Here is an 18,814-nt window from a genome sequence, read left to right as displayed (position 1 = left end):
GTATTGAAGTTTCCGCTTCAACATCAGTCCTTGCAATGAATATTCAGGACTGATTTCCTTTACAATTGACTGGTTGGATCTCTTTGCAGTCCAAGAGACTCTTAAGAGTCTTCTCCGACACCACATTTCAAAAGCATTAATTATTAGGTACTCAGCCGCTTTATAGTCCAACTCTCACATCCATACATGACTACTGGAAAAACCATAGCTTTGACTAGATAGACATTTGTTGGCAAAGTAATATCTCTGCTTTTTAATATGCTGTCTAGGTTTGTCGCAGCTTTTCTTCCAAGGAGCAAGCGTCTTTTAATTTCATGGGGCTGCGGTCACCATCTGCAGTGATTTTGGAGCCCCCCAAAATAAAGTCTGTCACTGTTTCCATTGTTTCCCCATCTATTTGCCATGAATATATGTAGCTAAACCAAATTGAAAAGGAGGCCTCATAGTTATTTCTGTAATCTTGCACGTGCAGCACAGGGCACTCGTCAGACTGGCAGTCTTACTCATTCAGGGATACTGGTAGCACATCATCGTCAGTAGGTGTGATGGGGACTATGATGCCAGTGCTTTATGTTCTCAAGTTCACCAGGAAGAAGAGATAGAAATGTAAGGTTCTTGACACAGACCCACAAGAAGATATGTATCTTGGGATCTGCATGACCCCTGCCCCAGAAGCCAGCTGCTATTTTAATCAGAAACCCAGTTTAGTTTAGCACCCAGGTTAGTGATGTTTATTAAGGAACCTCCAGCTCCATCCTGCTGGGAAATGAAGTTTAGAGAATTCCTGTGCGAAAAATAGCCCTCTTTCTCTGGAAAAATACGGAAGAGTGGACTGAAGGTGCTTGTTTCTTTGTTTTTGCATGTTTATAAATCCTTAACTGGGAATCTTCTGAAGAACTTAAACTTTTTTTTAATGTGTGTATTGTTCAAGCTGTAAAATGCGTACTTTCTATAGGTCAAGAATCAGATAGGTAGATAGATATCTGTATATATATATATCATCTATCTCTGTGTATCTGTACGTTAACTAATGTCCATACATATATGTGTGGTTTACTATGAGTAACTTCTGTTTTTATATGAATTAAAACAAAGATGGCATTCTGTAAATAACATGATTGAAAATAGAATAGTTTTTAGTTAGTAGAAAATTAATAGTTATTCATTGTTTGAAAGCATTTCTCTCTGTAGTTCTTCACCAAAGTTACTTTTGTGGCTTTCACTTTGGTATTATTCCTAGAAGGCAGACTGTTGGAGTTGCATTTAAAGCATCTGGAAGCATCTTGGGTTCAAATCTTGGCTCTACCATTTTAAAATTCTAAGTTATGGTCAAATTATTGAACCTAGTTGAGTTGCTTCTTCCTGTAATTAAAATGAGAACAATATTATTTTCTTAGAAAAAATAAATGAGGTAATTTATGTAATGGGCAAAATGAAATTATTGGCATTTGGTATGTATTCACTTAAATGATATTTTCTTATTAATTTCTAGTTTGTTGTTGTTTTCTCTTGAAACATACCCTTGTAGATAATTTGGCTTGGCTCTAACAGTATATAATCCAAAGGGAATAATTTCCAGAAATCCAGGCTCGTATTTTCTGCTTGAGGGGTAGGAAATGAATGCCTGTCACTGCTTACTTCATGCCAGTCACTGCTAGGTGTGCTACATGCATGACCTCATTCCACCCTCAGAACAGTTTTATAGGGGAAGGATACTGTCCTTATGCTAACAAAGAAACTATAGCTTTTAATTTTGTTGGTGGCACAGACTTGCAACCCTTATTTAGTGTTTCAGTTGTTTTTCAAAGTATTCCTCTATCAATGAAGAGCTTGATGAGAGAAAAGGCTGAGTATGAAAGATAAGAGGATCTCTCTGTCTCTTTAAGGCCCTAAGCTTTTCCTAAAAGGAAGAAAAAACATAGGTAGACAAACATCAGGGTATGAACTGTGCCTGCTTATGCCGCTGAACTCCAATACTTTGGCCACCTGATGTGAAGAACTGACTCATTGGAAAAGACCCTGATGCTAGGAAAGATTGAAGGTGAGAGGAGAAGGGGACGACAGAGGATGAGATGGTTGGATGGCATCACTGATTTGATGGACATGAGTTTGAGCAAGCTCTGAGAGTTGGTGATGGACAGGGAAGCCTGGCATGCTGCAGTCCATGGGGTTGCAAAGAGTCGGACACGACTGAGCTCTTGAACTGAACTGAACTGATGCTGCTTTTATCCTGTTCTTCAGCATCTGACCCTTATGTATTGCTAGATGTCTGTGAAAATCCATGTGTGCATATGATTTGTTATTGATTCCTTCTCTCTTACTGAATTTTAAGAGATTTTTAGAATTCCTTCTCTAAATGGGCTTACTGAATTTTAAGCACATTTGTTAAGGGTATTAATAATGTCATGAAAAAGCCAAGAATAAATGGAATAAATGTATAAATGGAATTCCTAATGTTTCACAGGTGGGTTATTTGCTTTGCAAATCCTATTAGTTTCTTATTAATAATGAAGTACTTACTATTTTGATAAAAATTTGTTTTCTCTACTTGATTGGAGCTGGAAGAGAAGGTATATTGAATAAAAGTAATTACCATTGTGCCATAAGGAAGATAGAGACCTAATAGGTTTTGAGTGAATGAAACTCTGCTACAGATTGCTTGTTTATATCAGTCCTAAAAGTATTATAATCATGTCTGATATGAAATAAAATATGGAATTTTGGTGAAAAATCGGAAAAGAAGGAAATTATACTCTTCAGCTTCTCTCACAGAAAGCATGGGGCACCTTTTTTTTTTTTTTTTTTAAGAATGAAAAAATGAACACCATTACATCACTTGCACAGTTGCATTTGTAATACATAGAAGCAGAAGGTGAGAGAGGTCTTTAGTAGACTTTATCTTGTATTAGCAAAGGAACCGAGGTGTAAAGTTAAAAATAATACTTAAAATGTCACCCTTAATCCAAGAATATTAAACCTGTCCCTTCTCCAAGCTTCAATATCAGTCCCCTGTGGTATGAATTTTATTTGAACAGGTGGTTTGGTAGTTTAGATGGATCATTCAGTGGCAAGTAGTATGAAGGTTTGAAGTAGAGGAATTAAGAGAGAGTGAAAGGTGGTGTCTTGCAGAAAGAATAATGAGAAGCTCAACTCTCATATCTTATGCCAGTCAGTGTCTGAACAAATTGTAATTCGAGGTTTCCCTTTATACAAAATGATTATGAGGTTTAGACTCCAAAAGAGCCACAGTCATGTAGGATTATTTCCTAGAATGTTTGTTATAGTCAAAACCATGAAATAATCTAAACTAGGGGTTAGTGAACTATGGCCTACAGTCCATCCCCCTACTGTTTTTATAAATGAAGTTTTGTTGGAACACAGTCATGCTCACTTACATTTTGTCTGAATCATCTTTCTTGCTATAACGGCAGAACAGAGCAGTTGAATCTATATCCTGTGGCCCACAAAGTTTAAAATATTGACTGTCTCACCCTTTCCAGAAAAGTTTGCTGTTTTTTAACAATGGGGCATACAAAATAGCCTCCTTGTATTATATAAACCCTTTATTGAAATAGTATTTTTACTTGATAAAAATTTTATTTTTAATAAGAATGAATTATCCTGAACACTGATAATTATCCTGAACACTGAGTCTTTTATTGAAACTTGAACATACCTGTGATGTTATATAATTTCTTCAACTTTATTGTTTATAGAAATTATTTTATAAACACTAGTTAGAAAAGTGCATTTTTCCCCTTAAATGATGCTGAGATTATTTGGAGTGTGGACATGAGGCACAATAAACAGATAAAACTTTCTTCCCTGATAAAAATGCTTTTGTGGAAATAAATATAGTGTTAAAAAATAAATTTTTTCCATATAGAATCAAGTAGAATAATGGGAAATTTTGCATTTATCACTATGTGAAACTCTTATTTATTGGCTTATTATATGCCTCTTCCAGCTCAAAATTATTGAAGGCTGGGCAGATGAAAGGGTGATTTCAAGTGAAGGATATCAAGTAATATATAAAACTCTCATCCAAACTAGTTATTTAAACTGATCAGTATTCAGTTTGCAATTCTAAAGATCTTAATAGCATTAAATTGGTGAACTTCAACCATAGAAAATAAAGCAGCACATCAAGAGATGAAGAAATATTTGTCAATTTGCTGATTCCTGCTATGTGAGATGGATATATCAGAGGAAGGATAATGTAGATATTGGCATTAAACTTTTTAGTGATCCAAGTTCTTTAACATTTGTATACTTTATTTCTGAAACTTAAGCAATACATTGTGTATAAGGCCTTTAATTTAGTGTGGAGCTCCTAATAAGACCCCAATAAATGTAATGTTGACCGTGATCCTCTCGTTGTTTGTATAATAGGGAATTATGTTGTCATTTTAAGTTCAGCCTAATGCTCCTTTCTCTCACAAGCCCCTTATATTCCTTCTTGAAAACGCTGTAACCGATTTGGTCGGGGAAGGTCAGTAGAAGTCCTTTCCTTCCCTGCCTTACTCCCTCAGTCCCTCCCTGTCTCCTTTGTGGCTTGATTTAGAACTTGGTTGCTGAAGATTTCTTCTCAAGCCCCATCAACTCTTGTAACGACCTGAAAAGAATTTTTACAACAAAAGCCATTTCCTTACACAGAGAGGTAATTATTAATATCAAGTGGTTAATTGCCTGTTGTGAATTTCTCAGTGCCCCTTGAGCCAAGCCTCAGCAGAGGAGGCCCCAGGTACTCAGAGGGCTTCTAGCAATTCCACTGCTTCTCTCTTTTCCTTCTTTCTCTACTAAGTCTGTTGGACTTTGGGTTATTATTTCTGTCTGTCTATATTTAGTACTCGTAGTAATAGAGAGGGGCTTCCTGGTGGTTCAGATGGTAATAGAGAAAATGCAAAGAGAGAGAAAGAAACTATGTGTATGAAAATGAATACATGTGTATGTGGTGAGTATAATCTTTTATAAGCTGAAAGGTATTGTGTTAATAATATGCTGCATGTGTGCATGCTTAGTTGTATCTGATTCTTTGCAACCCCATGGACTGTAGCTGGCCAGGCTCTTCTGTCCATAAAATTTTCCAGACAAGAATACCAGAGGGGGTTGCCATTTCCTCCTCCTGGGGATCTTTGTAACCCAGGGATTGAACCTGTGTCTCCTCTATAGGCAGGTGGACTCTTTACCACCGAGCTGCCTGGGAAGCCCTGATATATAACTACTACTGTATATACAGCACACTGATACATAGCTATTTTGTACTCTTGTTTGTAGAAAAAATAATCCTTATATGTTCTCAAATCATTTGGAAAAAAACCACTGATGCATTGCCATAAGTGATTTAAATGTTTAAGGTTTGAGTTTTAGGAAAGCCGACTAACTAGAAGTTCAATTAAATATGGGGAAATGGTTTAAAGAGACATCCCTCTACACACTTGAGTGCTCACTTTTTTCCCCTCTGGAGTTGCTTTGTTATTGCAAATTGACAACTTTGCAATTAAAGTGATTAATGATGTGCCCTAGTGTTTATGGGTCCTGAGGTCAGTGAGCCCAAAGATGGCCATGCTGTGGGAAACTTAGATAGAGCTCATCTCACGGAAGATGAACTGAAATTCCTTCTCTTTTCTGTATGATTGTTTATGAATTAAGTGTATTAGATATGGTTGAAGGCATCACCAAGACATAATAAATAATGTGAGTAATCTTTATCAGTCCAGTTCTGTTGCATAATTCCTTATTTTTAAACACTAATGTGAACATTCATTGGTGATTTTTATTAGCTAAAAAAGTTTTACTTTATACAGCAGTATGAGAAAATTCATTGAGTGTTCAGTGAAGTTTTTCATGATCCCTTTGATTTAATCTTTATTAGATCTATCGATTATTTGGGGTATTATTTTTCCTATACATTATTTTAACCAGGGCATCAAAATTGTGATTTCAAATACAATGTTGTAACTTGGAACTCCTTTCAACCATTCAGCCAGAAGTTCTGAAACTGGTTGTAATGCTTCAGGGATTTTTATTTTGGATACTGCGCTTATAAAAATCAATCAGCTTTCAACATAGATTGTTCTAACCACACTGTGGGCTTTGTTCTTTGGATTCCACAAGCTGAGCATAGTACAGGGCCAAGGCACTAGCCTCTCTCCCCGTCGTGGCTTACTGCCCTACAGAAGTGTCGCACCAAGGGAAGAGAGAACAATAAGTGGATTGTTCTGTCTGTGGCACCGAGCCATTGCCAGGATCTCTGCTGGTTTCAGACACACACACTGCACAAAAGTGACTTGTGACGATCACTGTGGTTGAATGGGAGATCTATATATTACACATTGCTTATTTCCCAGGATTTGAACATAAAAATGTAGGAATAATTATTAGCAATTATACATCAGTTTTTAAAACTTTGTCTTTGCAAAATTGTTTGCTTATATGTAATCTATAACATTTCTAAAGTAAAGGAGCAGATTCTCAGTATAATACTGTTCTTGAAAGAAAGACAACTATAAAAATTTTAATTTGGGGAAGTAATCTCCTTATTCGTTTTTTAGGATTTTCTCCTCAGGGAATATGAGAAATGTGTATTTCAGTTTGGTGGAGGAAATGAGATTTTCTCCTTAAACATTGATTAAATTATGCTCGGAGTATTTGGGTATCTTACTTAACAACGTTCAAGAAAGCACCAGCTTGTCAAGAAAGATACGCTGTATAACAAAAGGTTTTGAGGGGTTTGTGGATTGTAATGTTTATTTCTCTTAATTTTAGCCACCTGAAGCAGACTTAAGAAAACTTTTCAGACTGACAGAGATTTACTCTCTTTATTTAAAATAACATTGCTCAGAGGGTTTTTCCCTTTCATAATTCCAACCTTGAGAAAGGTTTCCTAAGTAAATGAATATACTAAACATGAGTTCCAGAAATGAGTATTTCAAGCTCATGGGTATGGACCATGATCCACAGTGTTTTCTTCTTTAGGCATTTAAAGGCTTTGAATAGTCCCATGGTTACAATGCTTATGTAACTTTAAATTTTCTACATTTCTCTGATAACAGAACCTTTTTTGGGGGGAGGGTGTTTTGAAAAGTAGTTTTCTGTGAAGCCTACTTTGAGAAATAGCCTTACTTATCATAAGAAGTAGAACATGTACAGTGCATAAAATGTGGAAAATACAAGAAAGGAGAAAGCATATCATTCATAGAGAACTTCTACTAAAATGTTGGTGTGTTTCCAGTTTTTTCCATGTGTTAATCATGCTCCATATATGCTATTTTATATTTTTCTTTTTTCACTTAATATCATAAAGTAAGCATGTTAGCATGTAATTCAGAATTCTTTCTAAAAATTATTCTAATTGTTGTATAGTGTTTCATCATTTGGTTATACAACAGCCACTTCCTCATTGTATATTTAATTAGTTGTTTCCTAGTTTTCACTGTTGTAAGTTACACTGTTCAGTTCAGTACAGTTGCTCGGTCATGTCTGACTCTTTGCGACCCCATGAAGTGCAGCACGCCAGGCTTCCCTGTACATCACCAAATCCCAGAGCTTGCTCAAACTCATGTCCATCGAATCGGTGATGCCATCCATCCATCTCATCCTCTGTCGTCACCTTCTCCTCCTGCCCTAAATCTTTCCCAGCATCAGGGTCTTTTCCAATGAGTCAGTTCTTTGCACCAGGTGGCCAAAGTATTGGAGTTTCAGCTTCAGCATCAGTCCTTCCAATGAATATTCAGGACTGATCTCCTTTAGGATGGACTGGGTGGATCTCCTTGCAGTCCAAGGGACTCTCAAGAGTCTTCTCCAACACCACAGTTCAAAAGCATCAATTCTTCGGCACTCAGCTTTCTTTATTAAAGTGCAACTCTCACATCCATACGTGACTACTGGAAAAACTATAGCTTTGACTAGATGGATCTTTGTCAGCAAAGTAATGTCTCTGCTTTTTAATATGCTGTCTAGGTTGGTCATAACTTTTCTTCCAAGGAGCAAGCGTCTTTTCATTTCCTGGCTGCAGTCACCATCTGCAGTGATTCTCGAGCCCCCAAAATAAAGTCTCTCACTGTTTCCATTGTTTTCCCATCCATTTGCCGTGAAGTGATGGGACTGGATGTCATTATCTTAGTTTTCTGGATGTTGAGTTTTAAGCCAACTTTTCCACTCTCCTCTTTCACTTTCATCAAGAGGCTCTTTAGTTTTTCTTTGCTTTATGTCATAAGGGAGGTGTTGTCTGCATATCTGAGGTTATTGATATTTCTCCTGGCAATCTTGATTCCACCTTGTGTTCATCCAGTCCGACGTTTCCATGATGTACCCTCATAGCTCAGTTGGTAAAAAATCTGCCTGCAATGCAGGAGACCCCAGTTCTATTCCTAGGTCAGGAAGATCCACTGCAGAAGGGATAGGCTACCCACTCCAGTATTCTGGGCTTCCCTTGTGGCTCAGCTGGTAAAGAATCCGCCTGCAATGCAGGAGACCGGGGTTTGATTCCTAGGTTGGGAAGATCCTCTGGAGAAGGAAAAGGCTACCCACTCCAGTATTCTGGCCTGGAGAATTCCATAGACTGTACAGTCTATGGGGTTGCAAAGAGTCGGATACGACTGAGCAACTTTCACTTTCACTCTGCATATAAGTTAAATAAGCAGGGTGACAATATACAGCCTTGACATATTCCTTTCCCAATTTGGAACCAGTCTGTTGTTCCATGTCCAGTTCTAACTGTTGCTTCCTGACCTGCATACATATTTCTCAGGAGGCAGGTCAGGTGGTCTGGTAGTCCCATCTCTTTCAGAATTTTCCACAGTTTATTGTGATCCACACAGTCAAAGACTTTGGCATAGTCAATAAAGCAGAAGTAGATGTTTTTCTGGAACTCTTGCTTTCTCAGTCATCCAACGGATGTTGGCAATTTGATGTTTGGTTCCTCTGCCTTTTCTAAATCCAGCTTAACATCTGGAAATTTTTGGTTCAGGTTCTGTTGAAGCCTAGCTTGGAGAATTTTGCACTTTTCTTTGCTAGCGTCTGAGATGAGTTCAATTGTACAGTAGTTTGAGTATTCTTTGGCATTGCCTTTCTTTGGGATTGGAATGAAAACTGACCTTTTCCGTCTTGTGTCCACTACTGAGTTTTCCAAACTTGCTGGCATATTGAGTGCAGCGCTTTCACAGCATCATCTTTTAGGATTTGAAATAGCTTAACTGGAATTCCATCACCTCCACTAACTTTGTTCGTATTGATACTTTTTTTTTTTTTTAATTTTGATTTTATTTTTAAACTTTACAATATTGTATTAGTTTTGCCAAATACCGAAATGAATCCATCACAGGTATACATGTGTTCTCCATCCTGAACCCTCCTCCCTCCTCCCTCCCCATACCATCCCTCTGGGTCGTCCCAGTGCACCAGCCCCAAGCATCTAGTATCGTGCGTCGAACCTGGACTGGCAACTCGTTTCATACATGATATTATACATGTTTCAATGCCGTTCTCCCAAATCTTCCCACCCTCTCCCTCTCCCACAGATACTTTCTAAGGCCTTCTTGACTTTGTTTGCCAGGATGTCTCATTCTAGGTGAGTGATCACACCATTGTGGTTATCCGGGTCATGAAGTTCTTTTTTGTACAGTTCTTCTGTGTATTCTTACAACCTCTTCTCAATATCTTCTGCTTCTATTAGGTCTATACCATTTCTGTCCTTTATTGTGCCCATGTTTGCATGAAATGTTTCCTTGGTGAAATGTTTCCTTGGTATGTCTGATTTTCTTGAAGAGATCTCTAGTCTTTCCCATTCTGTTGTTTTCCTCTATTTCTTTGCATTGATCACTGAGGAAGGCTTTCTTATCTCTCCTTGCTATTCTTTGGAACTCTGCATTCAAGTGGGTGTTCTGTTTCTCATTTGCCTTTTGCTTCTCTTCTTTTCTCAGCTATTTGTAAGGCCTCCTCAGATGGCCATTTTTTCATTTTGCATTTCATTTTCTTGGGGAAGGTCTTGATCACTGCCTCCTATACAATATAGGGAATGAATATATTTATCCATAAAGTCATTTTCTTATTTTAGATTAGTTCCTTATGATAGACTCAAAGAAATTGATTTAATAAGTCAAGAGGCCTGAGATTTCTTCAAGTCTTTTTATAAATAAATGCCAAATTATTTTCCATAAGAGCTGTAATAATATGTCATCCTTCCAACAAAATACAGCGTATCCTCAGAATCATTATGTATTAATATGTTTAAAAATCTTGACACTATTGAAAATAAAAGACATTGTAACTTTTTTTTGGCTATTTTGTTATAGTGAAGTTTGATTTTTTTAAAACTGGTGTTACTGCTATTCGTTAATTTTTCAGATTTCTTTTGTCATGCTTTCAAAATTTCCCAAACCACAATAGTTTTAGTGTTGTAAGAGTGTGTAATCATGCTTAAATGTAAGATTTATGTACTCTATTGATCTTTAAAAATGTAACTCATATATGTTACAGATTTTATATATGTATTCTGTGCATTAAAAATGCTTTTCCTAATATTTTTAATGTGGGCAAGTTGACTTGTTCTGTTTATTAAAAAAATAATATACTAAAATGAAGGCCATTTTAACAGAAATATTCAAAAATTACATGGCTTAAACTGTGAGCTCTTGTAAATATTCAAACAGAGGTCAAACATATATCTGATTGGCATGTGATAGAGTAACTCTAAGGCTTCCTTGATAGATCAGTTGATAAAGAATCTGCCTGCAATGCAGGAGACCCCTGTTCGATTCTTGGGTCAGGAAGATCCTCTGGAGAAGGGATAATCTGCCCACTCCAGTATTCTTGGGCTTCCCTTGTGGATCAGCTGGTAAAGAATCCACCTGCAATCCAGGAGACCTGGGTTTGATATCTGGGTCGGGAAGATCCCCTGGAGAAGGGAAAGGCTACCCACTCCAGTATTCTAGCCTGGAGAATTCCATGGACTGTATAGTCCATGGGGTTGCAAAGAGTTGGACATGACTGAGCGACTTACATTTCACTTCAAGGAACCGTCTAAGTTTCAATGATTCTATGATTCATTTGGTAACTATTTAAGTATTTAAACCAGCATAACTAATTTTTATTGCATATAATGTCAGCTGTTGCGTTTGATATTTAATTATAAGCCAGTCTTTTTTTTTCCACCTACAACATAATGCTTGTAATTTTCATGTGTAATGGACTTGATCCTGGAATTTTGAGGACAGGTTTTCCTCTTTTCTTTGACTGCTTTTCTTATTTCATGTCATTGTACTTGTGGGTCTTTATCAGAAGGTGAGCAGGCTAGATAGTAAAGATTCAGTTTAAATTTTTTTGTGAATCCTATATTTTAAGAAATAGTTTTGTAGAACTTTCAATCCATAAAATATGGTAAGACTTGTTCTTTAAGTTCTGAACAGATTAAGAGGTTGGACTCTACAAAGTTAGTGAAAACTAACCATTCTGGGGTTTTTGTTGTTGTTTCTAATGCTATTCAAGTAAGAACTAACACCCAGAAAAAACTAAGGGGTTTGTTTTCATAGACATGGGATATATACATTTTATTCTTCTTGGAAACCATTTTATTCTGTTCAGGTTAAACATCATCTTTTGTTTATATTGTTTTTGTGTTACTAGAAGAGCTCCATATACCTTTAAGTGTCCAGATGAAAAAGGATTCTGTCCTCTCTGTTACGGCAAAATTTCAATCGTGTCTTGGGTGGTTTTAATAAGTAGATCGTTTGTGATTGCATCTTACTGTGAAATTTCAGTGAAAGAAAGATTCCAGTGTTCTGTTCTTGAACTTGTTTCCTTTGCTTGTTATAATAAGCCTATGAGCTAAAAGAGAAATTGATTGATAGCACACATGGAAAGTTGTGCAATTGCAGAGTGTAATTCTCCATAGCAGTAACTGAATGTTAGCATCCATTGTTGTCTCTCATTATGTTAGTCAATTATTCAGCCTGTGCTTGCCCTGGCTAACCAAATTAGTTGTTATTGGAAAATTCAGTTGCTCCTAAAAATGTTGATCAGAGTTCATTACTAGGTTATGACTGTAGAGACCAAATATCCTATGTTAGCTTCTCTGTAAGTAAAATGATCTCATGATTTGCAGCTTAAAATTTATCACTTATTATTTACCTACTGTGGTTACATTTCTTGAATTCTGTACTTGCTGTTGTATCCTCAGGCTTGTGTGATATAAGAGGAGTTAGACTGCTTCTGACATTATTAAACTTAATGTATACCTTCAGTTCAGTTCAGTTCAGTCACTCAGTCGTGTCCCTTAATGCTGGGAAAATAGCTTTAAGTCATTAGGAGCTCTCCAATCATTTACTGTCCTTGACTGCAGCCAGTGTATTGTAATACATAAGGATGGTTGGCTTTAGCTCCATTCTAGAAGTAATTTACTTTAACTCTGAAGTTCCTCCTGTGAAGAATGGGGGTAATGATTGGTGCTGCTTTGGTTATTTGTCATGATTATAAGAGATAATTGCTCCAAATCAATTATCGTTACTATTAGTCCATGCTAACCAAACTGACAGTAATAATACAAAAAAGTATAGATTGAAAATAATGAATTTGTATATGAGAATAGTTTTATGCATGGATTTTTGTCCTCTTTTCCTTTTTGTCTTCTTTCTATGCTCAGTACTGATAACCTGTTATTAATACATGCCAGGCCGTGGTGATACAGAGACTCAAGTAGGCCATGATCATTGCCTTCACTGAAGTTTTAGCCTAGTGGAAGAACTTACAGTTTGGTTTTAGCAGAACAGATCCATTAATCTGCACTTAAAATATAAATACAAAATTAATACTCAGTGAGCCAGTTCAAACAGAATTTATTTAGTATCTTCACACAAAGATCCACATGTTCTTTGGGCATATTCATGGATAGTAAGAGAGAAGGCAGATACTGTTGGACAAAGAGATCAGTTATTTGTTTCAGGAACTACTGAAAGTTTTGTTTATTTTACTTTACCCTTTTTGGTGAGGGATATAACCTTAATTTAAAGGTTAATCATGGGTTAATTAGCAAACAGGATTGATGTTTGTCTTTCTTCATTTAAATGTGTAGAGAACTGTTGAATACTTAGTGTATGAGTTATTAGATCTTACAGCATTTGAGTTTCATGAACTAATTAGTAGATTGTGAATAATTGAAAGCATGAATTATGAAACTATAAATTCTGATGATTTAGTATGTTAAGGTACATAATAATAAAAATTTCATTAATAAGTTTGCAAAAATTCATGTTTTCTTCCTTTTTCTGTTTTTTCCTCAGAGCATCTGCTACACCCAAGCTTGAGCCAGTTCCTGTTCAAAAGGTGTGTTTCTAATCCAGCATTACTGGGATAATATTTGATTGTCCCTCCTGAACCACTCTAACTTCCATTCCTGTCTCCAGCCATACTGACAATTTATAGATCTCATATAGTTTTTCCTCACAGTTCTTTAAAGATGATGAGCGATAGTGAAAATCAACACATAACAGAATTATCATGTAATTATTCCTTACTATTTAAACAATGTAATTATTCCTTATTATTTAAATAGTATTTCCAGTGTCATATATTATCGGTAACTCATTTCCAGATGTCTTACCTTCACTTTTAATTTGCCTCTTTATTCAAATAATCTAAACAGATTAAATAAGTGGTTACAAAAATGAATGTCACAGTAAATCTTTAATGACAGTTTACTGGTAATATTAAATTATATTTTAAATTATATTTTCAGAGTATTCTTGGATTAGGTTTTTGGCAAGTACCCTATTTTTATACATATATATATCTTCAAATTGTCCCAAACCATTGTTCATTTACATCTGGTTTTGTGCTTTGGGGGGTTTTCTCCTTAATTTTACTTGTGCCTTTTCAGTGAATTTGCTCATATTGATTCCCTGAGGCATTAAGTTACTTTATCCCCCTCAGCTTTATTATTTCTGTAAGATTAGATTACTTTTTCTTCCTTTAAATTAAACATAATAGAGCTACCATTATGTACTTTTTAAAGAATTCGATTGTTTTTCTTTTGAGATGATAAGGACTTATTCTTGAATATCATAGAAGATTAAGCTGGGTTTATTTTTAAATTCACACTTACTTTGCGATAGGGGTTTGCAAACACAAATTCTGTTAATTTTAGGTGGAATTGATCTTAGTTTTTTTTTTCTTTGATGTCTGTGAAGAAACATTTAAGATCTTTTTTTTTCCCTCATGTTACTTTTGAATATTTATTTTGGAGAAGGGAAGAATTTTATTCCATCTTTAGCGATATCTCAAAACATTCCAGAGAGAGAAATAGGTGGACTGTAGAAAAGGGAAAGGATTGATTTTGTTTCATTTGTTTTGTGTTTTATTTTTAAGGAGATCAAAGTAATTAGAATGTTCACATTTCTGAATTAGATGGAAATGAACATTCCTTCTTTTTTTTTTTTTGATTGAAGAATTAGAAATGTCCAGCTGCTTCTGCATGAATCAAATAATTGTGCTCTGGAGAGTAATTAAACGTGTTTAAAAGATGGAATTGTAGTTGAGACTCTGGATATTTTAAAATAAATGTTTTGATTAGTGATGTTTTGTTTACTGTGGAGTATTGAAAAAATTTTCTTTTGGAGTATGTCTAAATTGACACTTATGTTGGCCTTTAGGCTTTTTGATAACTTTCCTAATCTATTTCCTAAATATTTTGAACTCCTTTCATTTTTTAAAAAACATTTATTTACTCAGTATGTGCATCTGTGTTATGCATGTTGAGACCAGTTAGCATGCATGCTAATATTTTATCAGCTCATTATTTTTATCTGGAAACGTGTAAAGTTTGACCTGCTAACATAATTGTGTTTGTCTTTTTACAAACTAGCTGTGTGTTCTTTTCAGTGGATCTATTTTGCATGTCTTTGCCGTGTTTTGTGTATGTTTATTTTTATTTTACATAGGGAGAACCTAAAGAAGTAGTTAAACCTGTGCCCATTCCATCTCCTGCTGTGTCCAAAGTCACTTCCACCACCAACATGGCCTACAATAAGGCCCCGCGGCCCTTTGGTTCTGTGTCTTCACCAAAAGTCACATCCATCCCATCACCATCGTCTGCCTTCACCCCAGCCCACGCGACCACTTCATCACATGCTTCCCCTCCACCCGTGGCTGCTGTCACTTCTCCCCCATTCGCTGCATCTGGACCGCATGCTAATACCAGTGTTAGTGCTGACCAGCGGTCATCTGCGCTGAGCGCTGGTAAACCTGCAGTTAATGTCCCACGGCAGCCCACAGTCACCAGCGTGTGTGCCGAGACTGCCCAGGAGCTAGCGGAGGGACAGAGAAGAGGATCCCAGGGTGACAGTAAACAGCAAAATGGGTAGGTGGCCGAGGGTGCTTTCTGCTCTTATCAAACTCTTCTTTCAGGCAATTTCCAGGCAACACTTAATTTCCACCCACCCCCAAAATCAGTTGTTCTCTGAGAGAAGGGAAATGAAGTTTCATTTGCTTCATTAACATGTGATGTAGCTTTATGTTATATACAATACAGCACTCTGTGCAAGGCAATTATAGGTTAATCCAAACCTAATTATGCATCTTGACCTGTTATGAATCATGTAACGGACTCTGTAACCCTTTTTCTCCAAGTCTGGAACAGCGTGGAGCAGCTGGCCCTTATAATGCAAGGCAAATCTTGAATCTTTCTTTCTCAATTTTTCCATTCTTTTGTGAATCACCAAAAGTTGAAATAGAATGGTTGCAGTTGTGTCAGCTTATGTATCTCATGCTAAAGAGAGAGGAAATGAGAAGCTTGTAAGAAGCTGTTTTTCTAGGAAGTATTTTGAAGACAGAAAATAAATTTAGTTTTGACTCATGTCTATGTATGATGCATTAGCTTAGGTCAGCTGGCTAAGCCACATTCTTTTCAGATAAACTTACACTGAAATTTAGTCTTTAAAAGCAGACAGTAATGAGAGGACAGTAACATTAACGGATGCTTAAAAACATCAGAAGCAAATTAGAGAATATTTTCATTGTAAACATTTTTCTAAAATGAGTAGATTTAAAACAGTGGACACTAAATATATAATGTTATAATAATTTTCTGAGAATCCATTCCTTATAATTTTCCTCTTTTTTTGTGGCACAGATTTTTAAAAAATTGAATACCCATTTATAGATGGGTATTTTATTTTTGGAATCCAGTGACTATCATGTAAACCAAAGTCACTTCTGTAAAGTCATTTTGATCAGATTTATTGTGACAAAAGTGTCTTTTAAAAGGAAATAATCTGCATGCATGATTGTTTTTAACCAATGTCAGGTCCCAGGAAAATATAATTAAAATAATTGTGTAGTTAGGTCCTTTCTGAGATAATCCCTTCTGAATGTTAATTCATGTAATGTAGGGGCTGTGCTTTCATAGGACTGCTCCCATGGTAACTTGGGGGCTTTGAAAAAGAAGGTGGCAGGGTTCCAGGAGCAAGTCTGGAAGCACAGCTCCTGGGCCCTATGTGTGGTTTTGTGGTTGTGGGTGACTTTTGAAAGTTTTGATGTATATACTGAGGAAAACTAGTGCCTTTCAAAGAAAGTTATTTCTCTCTTATGAGGAAGATAAATAGTATGTAGTGTTGAGGTGCATTTGGTTGTCATTTTTCTGATTTGTCTATTTTAAGATGATAGATTTTAGAGTAATCAAAGTAGATATCTTGAAAAGACAGATGTGTGTGTGCTGAATTGTGTCTAACTCTTTGCAAACCTGTGGACTGTAGCCCGCCAGGCTCCTCTGTCCATGGGATTTCCCAGGCAAGAAACTGGAGAGGGTTGCCATTTCCTTCTCCAGGGGATCTTCCCAATGTAGGGATTGAGCCTGTGTCTCCTGCATTGCAGGAGGATTCTTTACTGCTGACCCATCTGGGAAGCCCCCTGAAAAGACAGATGCTGCCTATCAAATGCAGTCTCATGGAAGACTAAAAGCAGAAGTTTATTTTGTTTGTTAAATTCCAGGTTCAGTAGGAAAAAAATACTTCTTTTGAAGGAAGTGTTTAAGTTAAAATCTTTTCTCCTTCCTAACATTTCATAAAATTTTATAAGGAAGGCTTCTATATTTGGCAAAACTAATACAATATTGTAAAGTTTAAAAATAAAATAAAATTTAAAAAAAAAAGCTAAAAAAAAAAGAAAATTGTAGAGATAAAAGCAAAACTGAGGTTACAGAAAACTATTATATTGAAAACACTAAGCTGAAACTTTGTGTTTTATGGGTGTAGCTTTGGTGATTCCTGAAATGACTTATTATTTTCAACTTTGTAGGCAGTGATATAGTTACAGGGACTTTACAGTGGTTTCTTAGTCAGTTGACATGTAGTTATTGAGCACACATCTGGTGTCCTGCACTGTCCAAGATTCAGGACAAAAGGGACTGTTATATGTTTTGCATCATTAACAAGCAAGTTACTGCTTTGCATTTATAAATTGATTGCATTTAAAAGTAGCTTAATTTCAGGTGTTGACCCGATGTGTTAGCACAATGAAAACTTGATTACTATGAAAACAAAAGTGTGGTTTTTGTGAAATTCTATAGACAAATTTGCAGTGCTCTTTCTGCTGTTTCTCTTACTACATTTAGATCAGAGAAATCAAAAAATAAAACTCATATTTTACTCTTTACTAGTCAGTGATGTCATTTTGAAAAGCAGGTGTTTTGTGGTATTAATGAATATATTTCCTGCATCAGGTGTCAAACTCTTTTCCTGAAATCACTGTCAGCCTTTTTACTAAATGTGTGATTATTGAATTTTCCATATTTTTATAGTGTTACAAATGATTGCAACAAATGTCTTTCACAGTTGAGAGTTGTTACTTTTTATTACTCTTTATTTTAAAACCTAATTGCCAGTAACCAAAAATTTAGGAGTTTATAAGGATGTAAAGTTAAATGGATAGATTATGTTTTTATTCAAAGCAGGAGGACTATTAGTTTTTATAGGTGTCCCACTCAAATTTATGTAGTTTTATAATAAACATAAGACACAATGAGTACTTATGAATTATGCATCATTACTGAGAAATAGTTATCCTAATAGTATGAAATCTAACAACTATTGATATTTTTAGAATATTAATAATACTATGCTAGCATTCTTGTTCCTTCTTACAAATAATAATGGAACGAGGCACATTTTAGAAATTTTTAGTCCACCTTCTTCATATATGAATTTGTAGTCTTGGCTTACTATTTTCTTTACTACTCTCCTTACTCTACTTTGAGGGGAAGCCGCAGCTTCCCTGGTGGCTCAGAGGTTAAAGCGTCTGCCTGCAATGTGGGAGACCCAGGTTCAATCCCTGGGTTGAGAAGATCCCCTGGAGAAGGAAATAGCAACCCCCACCAGTACTCTTGCCTGGAGAATCCCATGGAGGGAGGAGCCTGGTTACGCTACAGTCCATGGGGTCTGTACATTTCATGTACACAGACATGACTGAGCTGCTTCACTTTTCACTTACTCTACTTAGAGCAAAATGGAGTTTTATATTCCAAACTGGAAGGGAATCCATTTTGAATCACGTAGTTTAAGTAATTTACCTTTTTCCTTTCCATATGCTCTTGCATTATAATGTGCCACTGCGTTCAAGAGGTAAGTCTTTCATGTATTCTTTATTAATTTTAATTTCATTGGACTGCAGTCTCTTCTAACAGTTCGTATGTGGTATTTTGATGAACCTGGCCTTGAAAGATACAAAATATGATATGGTAGTAATATTTTTAAATGCTTTTCTCTTTGCAGAAAACAAAAGTGACAAAGTTAGTATCCACATTACTGGAGAGGAAATATGGTGATTT

General features: G+C 36.0%; 1 protein-coding gene across 13 annotated transcripts in view; it reads left to right on the top strand.

Annotated features, from left to right (window-relative positions):
* The window catches only part of PDLIM5 (PDZ and LIM domain 5), a 234,419-nt gene that overhangs the window by 120,753 nt on the left and 94,852 nt on the right, over positions 1-18,814 (top strand). For 9 of the 13 annotated variants that reach the window (XM_061419654.1, XM_061419663.1, XM_061419658.1 and 6 more), the window contains exons 4-5: positions 13,278-13,320; positions 15,261-15,352. In XM_061419654.1, coding sequence (XP_061275638.1) covers positions 13,278-13,320; positions 15,261-15,352 — 135 coding nt within the window. Of the gene's footprint in view, positions 1-13,277; positions 13,321-14,933; positions 15,353-18,758; positions 18,776-18,814 lie in introns of all 13 variants that reach the window. The other 4 variants (XM_061419659.1, XM_061419666.1, XM_061419661.1 and 1 more) reach the window with 2 other exon arrangements.

This window comes from Bos javanicus, chromosome 6, assembly GCF_032452875.1.
Source record: "Bos javanicus breed banteng chromosome 6, ARS-OSU_banteng_1.0, whole genome shotgun sequence".
NCBI classification, from domain to species: Eukaryota; Metazoa; Chordata; class Mammalia; order Artiodactyla; family Bovidae; genus Bos; species Bos javanicus.
The sequence above is the reverse complement of the archived record's forward strand: the minus strand, read 5'-3'. Positions and strand labels throughout refer to the sequence as shown.